This window comes from Notamacropus eugenii, chromosome 1 (assembly GCF_028372415.1).
Source record: "Notamacropus eugenii isolate mMacEug1 chromosome 1, mMacEug1.pri_v2, whole genome shotgun sequence".
In the NCBI taxonomy this organism is placed as follows: domain Eukaryota; kingdom Metazoa; phylum Chordata; class Mammalia; order Diprotodontia; family Macropodidae; genus Notamacropus; species Notamacropus eugenii.
In genome coordinates, this window is record NC_092872.1 from 1,919,888 (window position 1) to 1,939,264 (window position 19,377).

Below are 19,377 nucleotides of genomic sequence, written 5' to 3' on the forward strand. Positions count from 1 at the left end.
ATTCACTTATAAGCTATTCTGACAGATGTTCCATCGTGTTATCCTTTACTTTCTGCGTCCGTGAGGCAAAAAGCTGTGGTGGAAAGAAGACTGACTGTGTGCCAGAGACCTGGGTCCCCCTCTCAGTAACGACACTTCCTAATTACATAACCTCCTCTGTCTTAAAAATGGACATAACACCACTTACAACCTCACATGCTGTTGGGGGGGAATAAAAAAGATGATATTCTAGGGCACCTCCAGGGGTACAGAACTCTCAAAGCCCCCCCCCCCCCGCATTGTACAGAGGGGGGAGCTAACACCCAGAGAGGGAAGGGGACATGCACTTGGGAGTTAGTGGCTGGTCCCCCAAGGAAGCAGGCTGCCTTATAAAGTCGTGAGTTGCCTGTCATTCTGAGTGTGCAACCAGAGGCTAGGTGACCTGTGTTAGGAAGGCTGCTTTATAGGTGTGGGGCAGGTTGGGGCTGGGATTGAGGATTGAGACTTCCACTCTCAGCTCGGAGAGTCTAAATCCTTGGCTTCAGATTCTCAGTCCAGCTTTCTCTAACCGACTACAGTGTGAGCTCCCTGAGGGCACGGATTGCGCTTTTCCCTTTCTTAAAAACCCCCGGTGGGGGATAGAGCCTGGGACACAAATAAATGCTTTTTCACAGCCCGCCTCAGAAGTTCCTCATTTATTCCCTCCTTGTCCCGAGTATTTATCTAGCCCAAGTCTGGACACAGCAAATATTCGCCGGTGGGATGAGAGGGGGAAGGGGAGGAAGAGAGGCAGTGAGGGAGGGAGGGAGAGAGGAAGAGAACAGACAGGCTAACACAAGACACACTTAGAGCACTGAACGAATGGATGAGACAGAGACAAGGAGACCTTCCCACCTTCCCACCTCCCCATCAATCACCTGGATCCTATAGCCAGAAGGACAGCGGTACCTGCGCTCACAGCTGCCACATTTCTTCTGCACGCCCCAGGACAAGAGGGATGGAACAGAGAGGGGTCAAGAGAGAACACCGACCAGCTCCACTAACAAGCCCCGCCTGGCATGAAACCCACCCTGGCCTCCAGGTGTGGGCAGGTCCCTCCGGCCTCTCCCCAGCCCGGTCCTCACCCGGACTGCTGCCTCGTGAGAGCGAGGACAGATGTTGGGTCTCTCGGCCAGCACCCCGCCCAAGCCCAGCACCACACCCCTCTGGGGCTTCAGAGTGGGACCCACTACGGGAACCCGGTTCACCAGGGGCTGTGGAAGAGAGGAAAGAGAGAGGCAGCTGCCTGGCGTCGCGATTACCCCTCTCCACCCCCGGTTTCATTGGAGGAAGCTCATTTTACAGGTGGGAAGAGGGGAGGCTAACTGAAACAGAGGTCCCCCCGCTAAGTGCACGGGGTCTGCAGGTGTCTTGGGAGGCGATTGGGCTTCTCTACCCACCGGGAAAGGAGGAAGGGCAGGTGGTGCAATGGGGGTGGTTTCTGCCAGAGGTGGGGTGTCCCTGTGGCCGGCTGTCCCGCAGGTGCACTATACCCACCAGCTCCCCCTGCCTGACGTAGAAGATGAGCTCGTAGGAGGCACCCAGCAGGGAATTTCGGTGCATTCCGGGCCGCATGGCATCCGGGGTGAGAGCCTCGCCCACGAGCACGTGGCGCATCACAGTTTCTAGGTCCTGGGAGGGGAAGCAGGGGACAGGGAGCGGGGCTCAGGGAGTGGGCATGTGACCCGAGGATGTCCCGCACCTGTCCTCAGCCCCTCAGCTCACCTCCATGCCCCCCAAAAGCTGATCAGTGTGTATATGTGCATGTCATATTCAGATACAAGGAGATAAATTCCAGGCATAATAATGATAGTTAGCATTCATACAGCATTTTGTTATGTCATTTGATCCTCACAACAAGGCTGTCAATACCATTTACATTTTACCGAGGAGGAAGTTAAGGCAGAGAGCGGTTATTATGCTGGACACCTCCTGCTACAGATGCATGCTTTTTTCCATCCCCACCTGGTGTTCTGTTTGACAGTGGTAGTACAGATTGGTGTGTCCTTCCATCCCCATGGCCCTAGGCCCTGAGCCCAACTCACTCACTCACCAGGGTACTCAGATTGGCTTTCAGGCAGTAATCCTCCACTGAGTCATTTGTGGGCACAAAGAGGGTATAGGCAGCAGCGGCCTCGATCTGGGCCAGTAGCTGGTATTGCTGGGGAGAAGGAGGCAGAGGCTGACCTCAGCACGGCCCATGGAGGGGAGACCTGACCAAGCCTGGCCCTGTCCTCCTCTGAAAACCCTCTAGCCAGTGATGGGCTAAGAATCCCAGACAGATCACACTGGGAGGAGTCTTAGATACTGCCTGGCTCAGTTCTCCATTGGATGGCTGGGTAAACTGAGGCTCACAGAAGAGAAATAATTTGGCTAAGATTACATACAGGAATCAATTACATGGCTGGGACTGGAATCTAGGTCTTCTGACTCCCTAGTTTGGGTCCTGTGGATTCATGGCTTTTAAACTTCGTTCTTCTCCCCACATCCATCAATGTTCCTGGAAATGTCTGCTCACTGCATCTCTTAGGACCAAGAGATCAGAGCTCACAGATGTGGGAGGGGAGGAGGAAGCCCCTGGAAGTCAAAATCTTTTGGGTATTTCTGAGGGCCAAAAGAATCCTAGACAACGTAGACAATGTCCCTGGAAGGGACACTGGAGACTATTGAGGCCAGTCTCCTCACTCTAGAGCAAATCTTCTTAACTTTTTTTGTTTCATGGACCCCTTTGGCAGTCTGCTGAATTGATGTTTTTAAATGCATAATATGAAATGCATAAAGTTACAAAGGAAACCAATTATACTGAAGTGCAATTAGAAAATTTTGTTTTTAAATTTATGAATCTCAGGTTAGAAACTCCTGCTTTCAAGCCAAGCCATGATTCAAATCCATTCCTTGACTCCTGCTCCAGGCTTCCTTTCCCTTTTCTCATTCCCCATTCACTTAGGTCATCTTCAAACCTCTCCCACCTCCATGCTCACCCCAGGCACAACTCACCAATAACAATTCCTTAAAGATGCTGAAGGAGGGGATGGCATCCAGTTGCTGTCTCAGGCTGAGCCTGGGAGCAGGAGCATCCATTCGAGACGGCAACAGTACCTGAGGACCAAATAGCCTGAGCTAGCTGTGCCCTGGACTTGGGACACTCTGGCTTAGGAGTCATTGCTGGGCAGTTTGGGGGACAGGAACTAGCTTAGGGATCAGAATGAGCCCTACAGAGGTTGGCAACACATGACCTGTGTCATCCTCAAGGGAGGCTCGAGTAGGGGTAGAGGAACAGACCTTACTGAGGATGTGCAGGACCCCATTGGTGGCAAGGATGTCGGCTACTGCCACACTCACATTCCGAATGGTGATTTTCTGAGAAAAACCATTGAAGAGAGCTCACAGACCCAGAATCAGAGAGAAAGAGGCAGAAGTACATGTGGATGCCCACACATCAGCACCAAGGTCTGGGATCTCAGTTATGTCCCCTGGGGCTTTGAGCCCAGGGGCAGGGACCCCGAGTGCTGGTCTTCCTCTTCCCCCTCTCAGAAAGCCCATTGGTGGCCCCTTGTGGAGTCCCGGCCCTTCTTAGCCCTCCTTCCAGGTCCACCCACCTCTCCACCTCGGAACGTTGAGGAATTTGAAGGGGAAGCATGCCATGAATGAGCCAAATTGGCCCAAGTCTTACCCCACTGCTGTTGCTGATCTGCCAATGTGTGGGTGGATTCAAAGTGGTCACCTCCTGTCCAAAGAGGCCAGACAGCTGCCTAGTGGTAAGAGCTCCTGGGAGGAAGTGGGCCCTGGATGGGGGGCATTAGGGGGAAACAGTGGCAAAGGTCAGTAGAGGGAGTATCAAAAGATTAAAAGGGTCTGTGCTTCCTTGAGGATGGAGAGAAGGCAAAGACAAGACTGGGAGAGTGGAAAACTGGGAGAAAACCACATGGGAGAGGTTAAGAGGTTTTAGTGAGAAGCAAAGTCCCTAAAGCAGGAGGCTGAGAATTCTTTCCATCTTCCAAAGGGAAAAGAAATTGGGTTGATGGAAAGGAAGAGGGGGTGGGTAGGAGGGTAATTCAAACATCTCTGAGGGATGAGTCCACATTCAGCACTCTTGACCTGGTTTACCACTTCCCTATGCTGGATGTGGAATGAGAACACATGGGTCACCACTTGTATGACCTTTGGGAAGATACTTGGCCTCAGTTTCCTCATCTATAAAATGGATGACCTCTAAGGTCCTTTCCAACTCTAAGTCTATGGTGCCCCAGGTGAGGCTGCCCTTCCCCTCATACCTGAGCAGGTGAAGCAATTGTTGTTGTTGCAGCCAAAAAGCCTTGTCTTCGGGGCTCAGGTTCTGGATAGCAGATTGTGATGGCACCAAGGCTGTAAAGTTGCCCCTGGTAGGGAGGGCAAAGCCAGCTCTCTGGAGCCAGAGAACATGTGGAGGTCATCAAAGGGGTCAATGCTGAGGTCACATTCCAGCCTCCCCATGAGAGCCATGACCAGCCATGTTGAAGGCAGACATTATATGCAGAAAATGAGAAGTCCCTAGGGTCTCCCCTCCAACCCAGGTTCTGGACAAGGTCAGATCACAAGTGAGTATCCAAGCGACAAGTTCCTGGACCTGACACAGGTTGTATCCTGAAGTTGACTCTAGGGAGCTAAACTGGGCTCAAAGAATCCCTTCCCCGCATCCTACCTTAATCCATTGATAGAACTCAGCAAAGTGGTCATTCCTCTTTAGCTCCTAGAGAGAGGGCAGGGATGGTCTGTAGTTGGAGCAAATTGTGATGGGGGCAGGGATAAGCATGGGACCCTCCCTTCACCTATGTCCAAAGTCTCAAATACCCTCCCCCATCAGGTAAGATAACCCCCACCAAGGCTAAGTTAGATGTTGCAAAGGGAAGGAGAAGAGATCAGGAGCTCAAGGTCCACTCACCTCCATGATAGTCCCATAGCAGGTGAAACCATCTCCACCATAGCCATCTGGGCACAAACAGAGTGGGCGTTCTCCATCCCCTTGGGGCCGACATGTGGCCTAGGGACACCAAGACCCAAGATGAAGAGACAGAGATTCAAAGGCAAACAGAGAAACAGAGCCACAGAGGTGCAATCAAAGATTCACATCCTAGTCAACTTTCAGAGTTGGAAGGGAATCTCATTCAATCCTGCCTATACCAGACGCAGAAACAGCATCTTCTGTGTAATAACAGTAACTCACATTTCTATACCACCTTACAGTGGTTTCCTCGCAGCTAGTTATTATTCCCATTATAGAAATGAAGACACTGAGCCTGAATAAACAAAGGGGCAGCGTGTGGTAGAGTGAGAGGGCCCGTGTGACCTTGGGCCAATCCAGTCATGTCTCTGGACCTTAGTTTCCTTATCTGTACAATGAGAGGGTTAGACGAGATGACCTTGAAGGTCCTTTTCCATATTTAAATCTATGGTCCTATGACCAATGAGGCCTGATGGCATCGGCAGGGGGATAGAAATCTTGAGATTCTGATCTAGTTGTCCAATATGTTGATGTCCACCTTGGCATCATCTGCAAGGCTGACAAACACACTCTCCTGCCCGAGAGAGGCAACATAAGATAATGTAAAAATCTCAGAACTTGGGAGCAGGAAAGAGCTGGGTTAGAAGTGTGCCTTTGACACAGGCAGAGGCTGCATTTCGTGTCTCTGAGCCTCAGTGTTCTCATCTATAAAAGAGGGAGGTGATCACAACACCTGTAGCACCTGTCTCAGCATTGTTGTACATAGGGCGGTACAAGATCATGCCAACAAAGTGCTTTGCCAACCTTAACATGTTCTGTGGGTGTTGGTTTCATTCCTTGCACCAGAGACACCAAGACATTCACACATAGACCAACACTGAGATAGACACAGATTGACAGCAAAGGATGGGGAAACTGAGGCACAGAATAACAGGCACACAGGTAGAAAGAGCAGAGAGAGATTCACACTGGTTGGAAAACGCTTTGAAAAGACAAGGACATGGGCTGGCAGACAATCCTACACACAGGAAGGGCTTTACAAATATAGAATGAATGAACATCCCAGAGCCCAGCCCTGCTCGTGAACCTAACTAACCCCATCCCTACCCAGTGGCCAAGGTGGCAGGGACAGGCCTCCAGGCTTCAGGCCTGTTCTACTCACCAGCACATGGCACCCGCCATTGTGGGTCTTCAGACACGGGTTGATAAAGCTACACTCGTAACCATCCCCTGCAAAGCCTGGCTTGCAGGTACAGGAACTCTAGAAAGGCAGCAGGAATCACCAATCAGGGTGGACCTCCATCCCCCCAAAAGAACCTCCTTCCCTCTTCCTCCCTTCTCCCTATGACTCCACCAACGTTTAATAGGGATAGAGATTTTCTCTTCCTTCTCCCTTTTCTTATTCAAAACTTTCTCTTTCACCTCTTTCAAGGATGCTGCCCTGATCAGTCATCTCTCAATTCTCTGTACTAATTTAGCTCTTTACTCTGGTCTATTATTTGACCCTTCACTGTAACTGTTTATAGATGGGAATCTTAGCTTCCCAGTTAGAATGAGGGAGGAAGGTCCATGGTGGAGAAAGAACCCAGAGCTGGGAGGGAGGGAGAAGTCCTGAGCTCTGTCACTGACTTGTGGGAACTTGGATAAGTCTGTTCCCCACTTTGGGCTTCTGTTTCTTCTGTAAAATGAGGCGGCTGGACTAGATCAGCTCCAATGTCGTTCCCAGCTCTAATATTCTATATTCTAAGGGCTCTCCCAGACCTTCCATTCAGAGTTCTAAGGGCTCTTCCAGCTCTGCTATTCTGTGTTCTAAGATCTATTAGAACATTCTCTGTTCTACTATTCTATCTTCTAACACTATATCCTCTGCTATTATAGTCTTCAAGTTGGTGGACAGCAGGAGCCCAAGCCTCTAGGCCCTATCCTATGATGTGACTTACTGGGGATGGCCAATGGGTAGTGGGCAGGACATTGGGCAAGCATCTTTCTGGGGTCCCTACCTGTCCTGGCCCAACATAGTTGCAGCGGGCCTCCGCATGGCAGCCACCCCGAGTCTCCAGCTCACATGGGTTAATGGCGACACACATTTTGCCATCTCCTTTCCAGCCCTTGTTGCATATGCATCGCTGGGGTTCTGAGACCCCCCTGACACACTGGGCCTAGGGGAATCACAGGGAGCCCTTCTCAGAGCTGCGGAGAATGTTACTTCCACCACTCTGCTGTAGCCTGTGCACAGACTGGAGCCCAGGGGCCTTGGCAGCTTGGGTTCTCTCCCTAACTTAAGAGCTTGACCCACACACAGCTCCCCATGGACAGGTCTATTCTCTCTCTTCTCTCTGAATGTTGACATCCATCCCCCCAACTTTGGAGGACTTCTCTTTGGAGCAGCCCTCCCCCATCTCTTAGAGTCCTTGTGTCTCCTACAGGTCTGAGGTCCAGACCCATGAGTTCATCAGGGAGAGGTTGGAAACACCCTGAGGAAAAGGGGACAGGAAAGTCACTAACATTCTCAGAGCAACCGCCTCGATCTGGTTGGTCACAGGGATGCTTGACCTCACAGGAGAAGCCATCGCCCTCAAAGCCAGGGGGACAGACACACCTGAGGAGGGTGAGAGCAAAGGTGTCAGGGCTCAGGACAGACCATGGTTGGGAAGGTCACATAGCTGGGAGGAGAGGTGGAAGGAGGACAGGGGATGGAGAAGCTAGTGTGGGCTCAGGGGTGGGGTTAGACTCACATGGCACGGCCTTCAAGGATAACACAGCGGGCACGAGGGTGGCAATGCTGGGCCAGGCCGGTGGGACCACAGTCGGCTAAAGACTCATTGCAGAAGGGACCAGTGAAGCCCTTGGTGCATGTGTCCCTTTGACATATGCCCCCACTGCCTGGCCTGTTGTCACAGATACCATGGACACATCCACACTCTGTAAGGGAGAGGAGGTGAGAGAGGTGGAGGAAGGGGAAGGAGGCCATGAGCGAGAAACTCCCCCATCCCGTGTTTGTCCCATTCCCCATTGCCTTTGATGGATGGTTCCCCTAGTATCCCACCCCAGGACCCTTGGATGAGTGAGGGATTTAAGGCCAGTGGGAAGGAGGAAGCAGGGGACAGAGGTGCCTGTTTGGTGTCTGGTTACCTAATCCTGAGGTCTACCTACCTGTTTTGCTTCTCTCTCCACTTCTAACAGGTGTGTGCAGAGATGTGTTTGTGTGAATGTGTGCATGTGTTTGAGCCACGCCTGATTTTTGATTTCATAGGCTGAGGACTTCAAGACCCTCATTCCCCTGTGTCATCTACCCCCTACACACACACACACACACACACACACACACACACACACACACACACACACACACACACACACACACACACACACACACACACACACACACACACACACACACCGGCAGTAAGTTATTGTCTGACTGAAATCCTCCCTGTTTCAGCTTAAGCCAAGGAGTCACAAGACTGAGCTGGAGGACTCCTTAGTGGGCACACGGGACAACCTGTCACCGAGCCCCCTCAACAGCAGCCCTAACAAATGGCCATCTCATCTCCACTAAAACACCACCAGTGATGGGGATCTCAAGGTATCTTTGGAAAGTTCTAAGACATAGTCAGCTCTCTTCCCTATCCAGCTGAAATCTGTCTCTTGAAAGCACCCATCAGTCACTCCCAGTTCTTTTCTGGCCACAGCAGAAGGGGTATGAGCTGGTGACAGTCCTTCAGATACTCAAAGAAAACCATAGTGTCTTGGCTAAACCTTCCCTCCTCTAGATTAAACATCTGTGACTCCTGTAGCAGATGTCTTCATCATTCTGCAAGATGAAATCGGCCCAGAAACTCACACCTCCTCAGATCATCTCCCAGCCCAGCATGACTTCCTCGTATCCCCCCAAGTCTTCCCCCACATTAGACTGTGAGACTCTTTTGACATGGTATTTCCCCCTTTAGATTGTGAGCTTCTTGAGGGCAGGGCCTGTATTATGCCTTTCTTTGTATCCCCAACTTAATCAATATGGATTATTGATTAATTGATCTCATCCCCAGCCCTCCCATGAGCACTCTGGCTTGTCAGTATCTTTTCTACAAAATGCTGCTTCAAACTAACCCCAAGTCTTTTGACTCTTCCTTATGGCTCTGGCCCTTCTGTCTGCCAGGGGACCCCCACTCCTTTGGGAGGGAAGGGATGGACTCTGGACACTGTGCACTGGGCTAGATCAGGCAGGGTCACCTGGGCAGGGGGCTCTGACCTTCCTCACATTGCTCTCCATGCCGATTGGGATCTGCACAGACGTGGCAGGCGATGCCCTTGTAGGCTTTTTGGCATATACAGGCTCCATTGCCCTGGATACCATCACTGCACTGAGAAGGGAAGCCAGGCTCAGTCTAGGGCTGCCTCGTAGCTCCTTAGGGCTTTTGTTGATCCCTCTCCCAGACACATCCCTTCTCTCCTCATAGACTGTCTCCAACCTGTTCCTTCCCCTCCAGTTCAACACTTCACCCTCCTGTCCTGCTCCCCTCCTATCCCAAGAGGGATCTGTGGGGCTAGGCAGTGAGGATGGTGAACTGCTGTGCCAGCTGTGTATGACATCATCGGGGAACTAAGAAGTTCACATCCATCTCCTGGGATGGGGGAAAGTAAGACTGTCAGAGTGATGGATTAGGGTTGTTGAAAGATAGAGGGAAGGCTGCAAGTAGGAATTTTGATGCCCAGGGTCAAACTCAGTAGTTGGGGAAGATGAACCTCAAGAGAGGATTGAGACCCTCAGCAAGTGGCACCACTTAGCTGTTGACTAGAAGGACTATGGTAAGAAAAAATCATGCCCCCCCCACCAGATGTTGGTACCCTGAGCCAAAGCCATAGCAATCCCATCCTAGTTATAGCTCTGTATACTGAAATATACAGCCCCATGATTGAAACTCACGTTGCCTTTTCCATAGCAGGGATTTGAGAACCCCCCAGGACACTGGGAGCATTCAGGGCCAAAGAAGCCTTTACAACAGCCAAGTTTCTGTAAGAGACAGAAGGTTTCCATCCTTCAGGGCTAGAAATCAGAATAAACCATTGGAGTAACCGGTCCTGCCTCCTTGTCCTATTCCTTTGGGACTAAGAGTAAGGAGTCTCTGTTAGTCCTGCGTCCCATTTCCAACTCTGACTAACTCACTGTGTGATCCTAGAGGCCCTTTACATTCTGAGCATCAGCTTTTCTACCTAGAATATTGTAGATGTTCTCCAAGATCATAATAGGCACAAGTGACTGTTCTTCTTCAGGCCCTGGGAGCGAAGGCAAGACAAACAAGTGCAAAACTCGCTGCCGCTGTCCTTGCAGAGCTCACAGCAGTGTCTGGTACAGAGCAAGCCTTTAACAAATACTGCTTGTTGGTCGGGAAGCAATTAAGTATATATGCAAGATCCATACAGTGGAAATAGAAGGGAGAAGACCCTAGAAGGGAAAGGAGTAAAAAGGCACCCAGGAAGGGCCTGCTGAAGAAAGTGGGCATTAGACTGAGCCTTGAAGGAAGCCAGGGAAGAGACTGAGGTGGAGATAGTGGCAGTCATTGCAGAGGCATAGAGTGAGGAAATGGTCAGTGAGGAGGTCAGAATGGCTGGATCTTCAAAGGTGTGCAGAGGAGTCGGGTGTGAGGACTCTTGATGCCAAACAAAGCATTTGATATTGGATCCTAAAGGCTATCAAGAGCCCCTGGGGGGGGGGGGGGGGGAGTGTGTGTGTGCAGAGCCAAGATGGTGGAGTGACAGCACACACTTTCTAGAATATTGCCCCCAAGTCCAGCCAAATATCTGTAAAAATGGCTTTAAACAAATTCTGGAGCTGCAGAACTCACAGAATGATGGAGTGAAGCACATCTCCAGCCCAAGACAGCCTAGAAGATCACCAGGAGGTGTCTATTGAGCCACGCTGGGAGCAGAGCATAGTCCAGCATGGGCCATGCTGGCACAGACAAGACCTGAGCAGGCCTTGGAGAGACTGAATCTCTCACACCTGTGGTGATTTCCAGACTTCATGACCCCAAAATGCTGAGGATAAATTAGAAGGTCAGTGAGAAAAGCCTGTGGGACCAGAGCTGGAGAGTGGAGTGGTCCGGCCTCAGCCCCAGGGTGGCTGAGGGGTGGGGTGGAGGAACCCACAGCATCCACAGGGCCAGTTGCAGCCATTGTTTATGGAGCTCTAGGCCCACAGATCGTGGGGGGATCAAGCAGCTGATAGTACACCTCCCCCTCCAACCCTACTGAAAGCAGAAAACTACCTTGACAAAGAGCTCAGAAGTCAAGTAAATGGCTGGAAAAATGAGCAAAAACCAGATAAAGAATCAGACTCTAGAATCTTACTTTGGTGACAAGAAAGACCAAAGCATGCAAACAGAAGACAACAAAGTCAAAGCTTCTCCCTCCAAAGCCTCCAAGAACAATATGAATTGGTCTCAGGCCATGGAAGAGCTCAAAATGGATTTGGAAAATCAAGTAAGAGAAGTAGAGGGAAAACTGGAAAGAGAAATGAGAGAGATGCAAGAAAATCATGGAAAATGAGTCAACTGCTTGCCAAAGGAGACCCCACAAACATGCTGAAGAAAATAACACGTTAAAAAATAGACTAACCCAAATGACAAAAGAGATCCAAAAAGCTAGTGAGGAGAAGATTGCCCTAAAAAGCAGAATTGGCCAGATGGAAAAGGAGGGCCAAAAGCTCACTGAAGAAAATAATTCCTTAAAGATTAGAATGGAGCATATGGAAGCTAATGACTTTATGAAAAAGCAAGAAATTACAAAACAAAACCAACAGAATGAAAAAACAGCAGTTAATGTGAAATATCTCGTGGGAAAAATAACTGACCTGAAAAACAGATCCAGGAGAGACAATTTAAAAATTATGGGACTACTTGAAAGCCATGATCAAAAAACAGAGCCTAGACATCATCTTTCATGAAATCATCAAGGAAAACTGCCCTGATATTCTAGAACCAGAGGGTAAAATAAATATTGAAAGAATCCACCAATCACCTCCTGAAAGAGATCCAAAAAGAAAATCTCCTAGGAATATTGTAGCCAAATTCCAGAATTCCCAGGTCAAGGAGAAAATATTGCAAGCAGCCAGAAAGAAACAGTTTGAATATTGTGGAAATACAATCAGGATAACACAAGATCTAGCAGCTTCTATATTAAGGGATCAAAGGGCTTGGAGCTAGGACTAAAACCAAGAATCATCTACCCAGCAAAACTGAGTATAATACTTCAAAGAAAAAATTGTCATTCAATGAAGCAGAGGACTTTTAAGCATTCTTGATGAAAAGATCAGAGCTTAATAGAAAATTTGACTTTCAAACACAAGAATCAAGAGAAGCATGAAAAGGTAAACAGGAAATAGAAATCATAAGGGACTTACTAAAGTTGAACTGTTTACATTCCTACATGGAAAGATAATATTTGTAACCCTTGAGACTTTTCTCAGTATTTGGATAGTTGGAGGGATAATATACATATAGAAAGAGAGCACAGGGTGAGGTGGATAGGAAGGGATGATATCTAAAAAAAAATAAAATTAAGAAGGAATATATGGGGAGGAGAAAGGGAGAAACAGAATGGGTCAAATTATCTCTCATAAAAGAGGCAAGAAAAAGCTTTTTCAATGGAGGTGAAAAGGGGTTAGAGGGAATATAGAGTGAGAGGGGAAAAGTGAAGCTCACTCTCATCACATTTGGCTTAAGGAGGGAATAACACGCATACTCAATTTGGTATGAAAATCTATCCTACACTACAGGAAAGTAGGGGAGAAGCGGATAAGTGGGGGGTGGGGTGGATGACAGAAGGGAAGGCAAATAGGAGGAGGGAGTAATTAGAAGTAAACACTTCAGGGGAGGGACAAGGTCAAAAGAGAGAATAGAAGCAATGGGGGGCAGGACAGGATGGAGGGAAATATAGTCAGTCTTTCACAACATGTCTTTTATGAAAGCCTTTTGCATAACTACACAGATATGGCCTATATTGAATTGCTTGCCTTCTCAGTGGGGATGAGTGGATAGGGAGGAAGGAAGAGTAGTTGGAACTCAAAGTTTTAAAAATGAATGTTAAAAACTGTTTTTACATGCAACTGAGAGATAAGAATTCTAGGTAATGGGGTATAGAAATTTATCTTATCTTACAAGAAAATAGAGGAGATAGAGATAAAGAAAGGGAGGGGGTAGGATAGAAGGAAGGGCATATTGGGGGAATGGATAATCAGAATGCACAGTGTCTTGGGGTGGGGGGAGGGGAGAGATGGGGAGAAAATTTGGAACTCAAAATCTTGTGGAAATGAATGCTGAAACCTAAAAATAAATGTTTTTTTTTTTTAAAGAAAGAGCCATTGGGGGCTTATTGAGCAGATGGATGATGTGTTCACTTGACAGCTGGGTGGAGAATGAATTGGAGTAGGGAGAGACTTTAGGCAGAAAGACTCACCAGCAGGCTCCTGCAATAGTCCAGGCATGAGGTGACAAGGGCTTGCACCAATGTAGTAGCTGTGTGAGTGGGGAGAAGAGGATGCCCATAAGAGATGCCATAAAGGTAGAAATGACAAGATCTGGCAATGGAAAAGATATGTGGGGTGAATGCAAGACAGGAGTCGAGGATGACTCCAACATTAGGAGCAAGCAATACTAGAGGATGGTAGAGGAACAGTCTGAAAGAGGAAAAGGTTTGGGGGGAGCTGAAGATAATAAGCTCTGTTTTGGAAATGTTGAATTTGAGATGCTTATGGGACATCTGTTTTGAGCTGTCCAAAAGTCAGATGGTGTTGCCAGACTGCAGATTCAGTGGTGGCCAAGAACTGGAAATTGAGGGATGCCCATCAAGTGGGGAAATGGCTGAACAAGTAGTGGTATGGAAATGTAATGGAATACTATTGTGCTAAGAAATGATGAAGAGGAAGACTTCAGAGAAGCCTGGAAAGACTTATATGAACTGATGCTGAGTGAAGTGAAAAGAACCAAAACACTGTACACAGTAACAGCCAGTGTGCGATGACTGATTTTGATAGACTTAGCCCTTCACAGCAATGCAAAGACCTAAAACAATTCCAAAGGACTCATGATGGAAAATACCATCCACGTCCACAGAAGAACTATGGAGTCTGAATGCAGAGCAAATCAGACTATTTTTTGTTTTGTTTTCTTTCTTATGGTTTCTTCCATTAGTTATAATTCTTCTATGCAACATGACTAATGTGCAAATGTGTTTAATTGGAATGTATGTGTAAAGCCTATATGAGATTGCATGCTGTCCTGGGAGAGGGAGGGAGAGAAAATTTAAAACTTATGGAAGTGAATGTTGAAAACTAAAAATAAATAAATGAACTAATAAAAAAATGGAGTTTTAAGAGAGAGATTAGAGATGTATATATAGATTTGGGAGTCATCTGCATAGAAATGATCATTGAACCCATGGAAAGGATCATTGGAACCCAAGGGAGCTGAAGAGATCACCCAGAGAAATAGTCTGGAGGAAGAAGAGAACAGAGTCCAGCACAGAGCTCTGGGGAACATCTCCAGTTAGTGGGCATGGTGTGGATAAAGATCCAGCAAAGGAGACTGAGAAGGAGGGGTCAGGTAGAAAGAGAACCAGGAAGGAGGGTGGAGAATGTGTCCTGAAAACCTAGAAATCAGACAGAGTCAGGAGAGAGAGAGTGGTCAACAGTTCTGAAGGTTACAGAGAGATCAAAAAGGGTGAGAAGTGAGTAAAGGCCACTTGGTCTGTCAATTAAGAGATCACTGATAACTGGAGAGAGAAGCTTCAGATGAATTATGTGGCAGGAAGTCAGGTTGCAGAAGGTTTAAAAGAGGAGATAGAGACACCAATTGTAGTCAGGGGGCAATCTGCTGGCGAAGATGGGATGAGATGGAACTGGATGGGATGGGGTGGGATGGGGTGGGATAAGGGGTGTATATCGAAGGATTTTTATTGGTGAGAAGGATCACCTCTTCATGTGAGACAGGAGTGAAGGAGGAGGAAGACATATGAGTGATATGAGATGAGGAAGAGGGAAGAAAAGAGGGCTCTGGGTGAAAGGCCTCAATATTTTCCATAGGGCATGAGACCAGAGACTGAGAGGGTGGTGGGAGGGGACCGTTCTAACTGCAGTTCTATGACTTGGAGTTCCTAAAAAGGGGAATAAATGGTTTGTTTCATCACAGACATGGCTACTGCCTGATCACCTTTAACTTCCAAGCCAAGAACCTCCCTAAGAGTCATTGAGCCCTGATACCAGCGAAGCTAGGTGACACAGTGGAGAAAGCACTGGGCTTGGAATGAAGAAGACTCATCTTCATGAGTTCAAATCCAGCCTCATGACACTAACTGTGTGATCCTGGGGAAGTTTGCCTCAGTTTCCTCATCTGTAAAATAAGCTGGAGAAAGAAATGGCAAACCACTCCAAAATCTTTGCCAAGAAAAACCAAAATGAAAAAAGAAAAACCCAAATGTTTTTCCCTTCAGTCTGTTTTGTTTTTTTTTTTTTACAACATGACTAATATGGAAATATATTTTAGATGATTGCACATATATAACCTATATCAAATTACTCAATACAGTTTTAGGAAGAGGGGAGGGAAGGAAGAGGAAAACTGGAACTCAAAATTTTGTAAAATGAAGTTTAAAATTGTCTTTACCTATAATTGGAAAAATAAAATACTTTAAAAAGGAAAAAGAAAACCCCAAATGGGGTCATAAAGAGGTGGGCACGACTGAACAGCAGAACGAGGGGAAAAGATCCAAAGAAGAAGGCAAGGGGATGTAGTTTAGGTAGAAGAAACAGGGCAGCTCGGCTGTGGGATATTCCATCCTCACACTGTCAGCCTGACCTGGACGGTACTGATCAGCGACCACCTACTTAGCAGAGCCAGAGGGGGTCCGTAAAGTTGGTTTCCAGACAAAAATGTGCTTTTTGTAAATTGTAAATAAAAAATTGTTAAGGAAATCCCTAGGATTATTTAATCCCCTCCATCCCACCCTTGCAGTCCTGTTCAGGCTCCATCCCAAACCCTCTCATCACTACTCCTTCATCCTCTGCCCTGTCTTCATCCTATGTCCTCCATTCAGCCCCTCACTCTGCCCCTTCTGCCCTCTCTGTCTCATGCCCTTCATCCACCCTTTCTGGTCTTTCTCCATTCTGTACTCCCATTGCCCCTCTACTCCCTCCATTCTGATGGAAGAATGTGGAAGGAGAATACGCCTGACTTAAAATTTCATTTCTAGAATCCAGTGTCTACCATCTTTTCTCCCTCGTCAGGAGAGTGAAGGCCTTGTTCCTGCTTGGTTCACTCAAAGCAAGCCACTCCCTGGTTCCCTTAGTCTTATAGGGGGTATTCCCACACAAACCAGGGTCCTCGATGTCATCTGCAGCTCCACACACCCAGTCCCAATTCTCAATCCCAGGTCCCTCCCAGACCAAATTTCTTGTGATCCACTTACCACAACAGTCTGGTTACAGTATCGAGCACAGCCCTTTTTCATCATGTTCAGGCCATCTGGGTCATGGATGTAAACACATTCTTTGAGGAAAATGTTCTAGGAGGAGGAAGGAAAAGGGAGTGGGAGTGTCAGGAGGGATAGCTGTGAATCGCTGTGGACCCGACCTCTCCATCCTGTCCCCTTCTTTCCAAGCTGACTTAAGCTATGGCCTGGGACAAGGGTTTGCAACCTGACACTTTGTAAACTATAAAGTGCTCTGTAAATCTTCACTGCTATTATTGGTATTACATAACCCAGTCTCAAAGCCCATTGGTACAGGACTCTGTGCTGACCTGTGCATAATCAGTGAGACCCTGCCCCTGCTCCTCATGAAGGCGCAGGCATTGATCTCCACCAGTCAGGAGACAGTCCCATAACAAGGCTCTTTCATGACTAGCATTATTCTCTTTCTGGAGAGTGCACAGAAAACTGGCTTTGGAGCCAAGAAGACCTGAACTCAGGCCCCACCTTTGACACATGCTAGTTGTGTGACGGTGGGGAAGTCACTTCACTTGTCAGTGTTCTACATCAGTGGCATCAAACTCAAACAGAAAATACATAAAGATCCCTGTGGGTGCATATTGACCTAGAAAACCACATGTTAACATCATCTTTGTTTCAGTGTATTTTTATTCATTTTGTTAAATATTTCCCAAGCACATTTAAATCTGGTTCCAGCTACCCTTGGGAGTGCTGTGGTCCATATGGGATGCACCGGCCTCACGCTTGGCCTAAGTGCCTGGGGTCACACAATCAGCAGGCGTCAAAGGCAGGACTCCAATCCATATCCTTTTGGTGTTGAGGTTGGTTCTCTATGCATTAGGGCATCCTGCCTCTGGGACAGTCAGAGACAGCCTAGTCTCTGGTCACAATTCTGTGTGTTCGTCCTTCGTTGCCAAAGAAGACCGTGCCATCAGAGAAATGATGACATGACTTGCACTTGACTTTGTTTTGAGTGAGGGAGGGCTATGCAGGTTACCAGCCTCACTTCTCCTCCAGAGCCATCTGAATCCGGTGACCAGATATTCCTCAGGACGACTGGAGATGACCCAAGATGAGGCAATTGGGGTTAAGTGACTTGCCCAAGGTCACACAGCTAGTGAGTGTCAAGTGTCTGAGGTAAGATGTGAACTCAGGTCCTCCTGACTCCTGCACTGGTGCTCTATCCCCTGTACCACCTAGCTGCCCCATCACAATTCTGTAGCTAAAAAGAAATCAATAGGTAGTGAGATTGCCTGACAATTCTCATTATTTCTCTTCTTATCTTTATTTTCATTTGTAGAATTGGGGGGAGAGTCTAAGGTAGGAGATTTCCACCCTGTTTGGGGACTACAAGGTAGCAAAAGCAGAGTGGACCATCCCCAGACCTCTTCCCCACAGCTCAGCACTCACTCATACACCATCCAAGCTAGGGCTGGGTAATTCCCTTCTCCAGCGAGTTATTTCTGAATGTGAGTTATTTTTCCTCTTTTAAATATTCCTAGCAAATGCTCTGGTTCAGTCCAAGCTGGGGTTCAGGGGTCAGAGGAGGTTGTCACCTTTTACTACCCTGAAAACCTACCCTCAACCCCAAGACTCCTGGACTTCCCTAGACCTTGAGCCTACTTTTATCCCTGGGTTTGGAGGCTCCGTCTTCAACAGATCCTCAATTATCCTCATGTAAATGGAGGCCACAGGCCTTCCTGAATTTAGAGAGAGAAGCAGGCACCTTTGGAAGATGACTGCAGATGAATGAGGCATAAGGCCCAGCCAGAATAGGCCCATCACAAGCAGAGGATGAATTCCAATGACCGTAGAAACTCAGGCCCAGGCTTTGCTCCAGACTTTCTTTTTTAAAAATTTAATATTAATTTTTTTTCCATGACCAACCATCTATTTTCTCTCATTCCCACCTCTCCCCACCTCTCCCCCACATACACAATAGTATAATCTTTCTTTAGGTTCCCTCCTCCCTCATGCCCCACTAGAAGCACTCCTAGGAGAAGGCTCTTCAACCCCACAGCACAACACTCACCATCTCTTCGCTATTGGGGGGACAGACACTGGCATTCTGGACCTGGCAATCTCCACAGGAGCCCTGGGAAGAGAAAGGTTAATCATTATGGCTCTGAAGCAGCATCTTCCTCCTCCCTGAGGCCACTTTCCTAGGGACAGCTGATAGTTGGTCCCCTTTGGGAAGTACTCACCATCACAATCTTGTATTGGTTCTCATTGCATCGATGCGGCAGGATAGGCAGGATGGATGGGGGCAGCAAAATGCCATCCAGCAGGTGGATGATTCCATTGGATGCCACAATATCCATGCTCTTCAAGGGGATGCCAGGAGAGCCCAAGAGGATACGCCCCTAGGACAGAAATCCCCCATGCCTTCCCATTCACATCTCCCCTATACTAGCCCCAGGAAAAATGGAGCTCACTGGGTCCTGTCCCTGCCATTGCCTCACTGGATAACCCTGGGAAAGTCCTGCTCCCTCTCTGCACCTCACTGTCCCTAGGGCTCCCTCACTGTGTATTTTATTTGTTTCTTATTAAATTATCGACTTGCAGTGTACAGTAAAAAGAGTTCAGATGGGGACTGGAAGGTCTGGGTTCTACTACCTACTAGCTATTTGACCTTGAGCAAGTCCTGATAGCCCAGCCCCACCCTAGCCCCCTCAACCATGGGCCTCAATTTCTTTAATTTAATCCTTGAAATTTAATTTAATTTAAAATGAGAAGATGGGACTCACTTATCTCTAAGGTGCCAACCCAGGAGTCCATAAATCTGCCTACGTGTAACAGAGGTGACCAGTCAGTCAAACAGCAAACATCTCCATTATGTTTCAGGCGCACAGAAAAGAGAAAAGGGGGGACCCAACCCCAGTCTCTTGAGAAGCTTA

The 19,377-nt window shown here is 47.9% G+C and overlaps 1 protein-coding gene and 1 long non-coding RNA gene across 3 annotated transcripts in view; one reads left to right on the top strand and one right to left on the bottom strand.

Moving 5' to 3' along the window:
• The window catches only part of STAB1 (stabilin 1), a 63,714-nt gene that overhangs the window by 22,620 nt on the left and 21,717 nt on the right, over nucleotides 1-19,377 (bottom strand). For both annotated transcript variants that reach the window (XM_072649947.1, XM_072649946.1), the window contains exons 18-36: nucleotides 18,685-18,843; nucleotides 18,513-18,575; nucleotides 16,460-16,555; nucleotides 9,924-10,010; nucleotides 9,249-9,360; nucleotides 7,735-7,921; nucleotides 7,505-7,598; nucleotides 7,000-7,158; nucleotides 6,162-6,260; nucleotides 4,940-5,038; nucleotides 4,700-4,747; nucleotides 4,293-4,423; nucleotides 3,692-3,803; nucleotides 3,301-3,378; nucleotides 3,016-3,117; nucleotides 2,072-2,179; nucleotides 1,516-1,650; nucleotides 1,104-1,232; nucleotides 897-953 (exon numbers count right to left, since the gene is read on the bottom strand). In XM_072649947.1, the coding sequence (XP_072506048.1) occupies nucleotides 897-953; nucleotides 1,104-1,232; nucleotides 1,516-1,650; nucleotides 2,072-2,179; nucleotides 3,016-3,117; nucleotides 3,301-3,378; nucleotides 3,692-3,803; nucleotides 4,293-4,423; nucleotides 4,700-4,747; nucleotides 4,940-5,038; nucleotides 6,162-6,260; nucleotides 7,000-7,158; nucleotides 7,505-7,598; nucleotides 7,735-7,921; nucleotides 9,249-9,360; nucleotides 9,924-10,010; nucleotides 16,460-16,555; nucleotides 18,513-18,575; nucleotides 18,685-18,843 (2,055 nt within the window). The remainder of the gene's footprint in view (nucleotides 1-896; nucleotides 954-1,103; nucleotides 1,233-1,515; nucleotides 1,651-2,071; nucleotides 2,180-3,015; nucleotides 3,118-3,300; nucleotides 3,379-3,691; nucleotides 3,804-4,292; nucleotides 4,424-4,699; nucleotides 4,748-4,939; nucleotides 5,039-6,161; nucleotides 6,261-6,999; nucleotides 7,159-7,504; nucleotides 7,599-7,734; nucleotides 7,922-9,248; nucleotides 9,361-9,923; nucleotides 10,011-16,459; nucleotides 16,556-18,512; nucleotides 18,576-18,684; nucleotides 18,844-19,377) is intronic.
• LOC140530905 (uncharacterized) lies at nucleotides 7,153-10,068 on the top strand. Its single transcript, XR_011976138.1, has 4 exons — nucleotides 7,153-7,315; nucleotides 7,426-7,607; nucleotides 8,442-8,585; nucleotides 9,940-10,068. It is a non-coding gene; the product is annotated as an uncharacterized lncRNA (long non-coding RNA).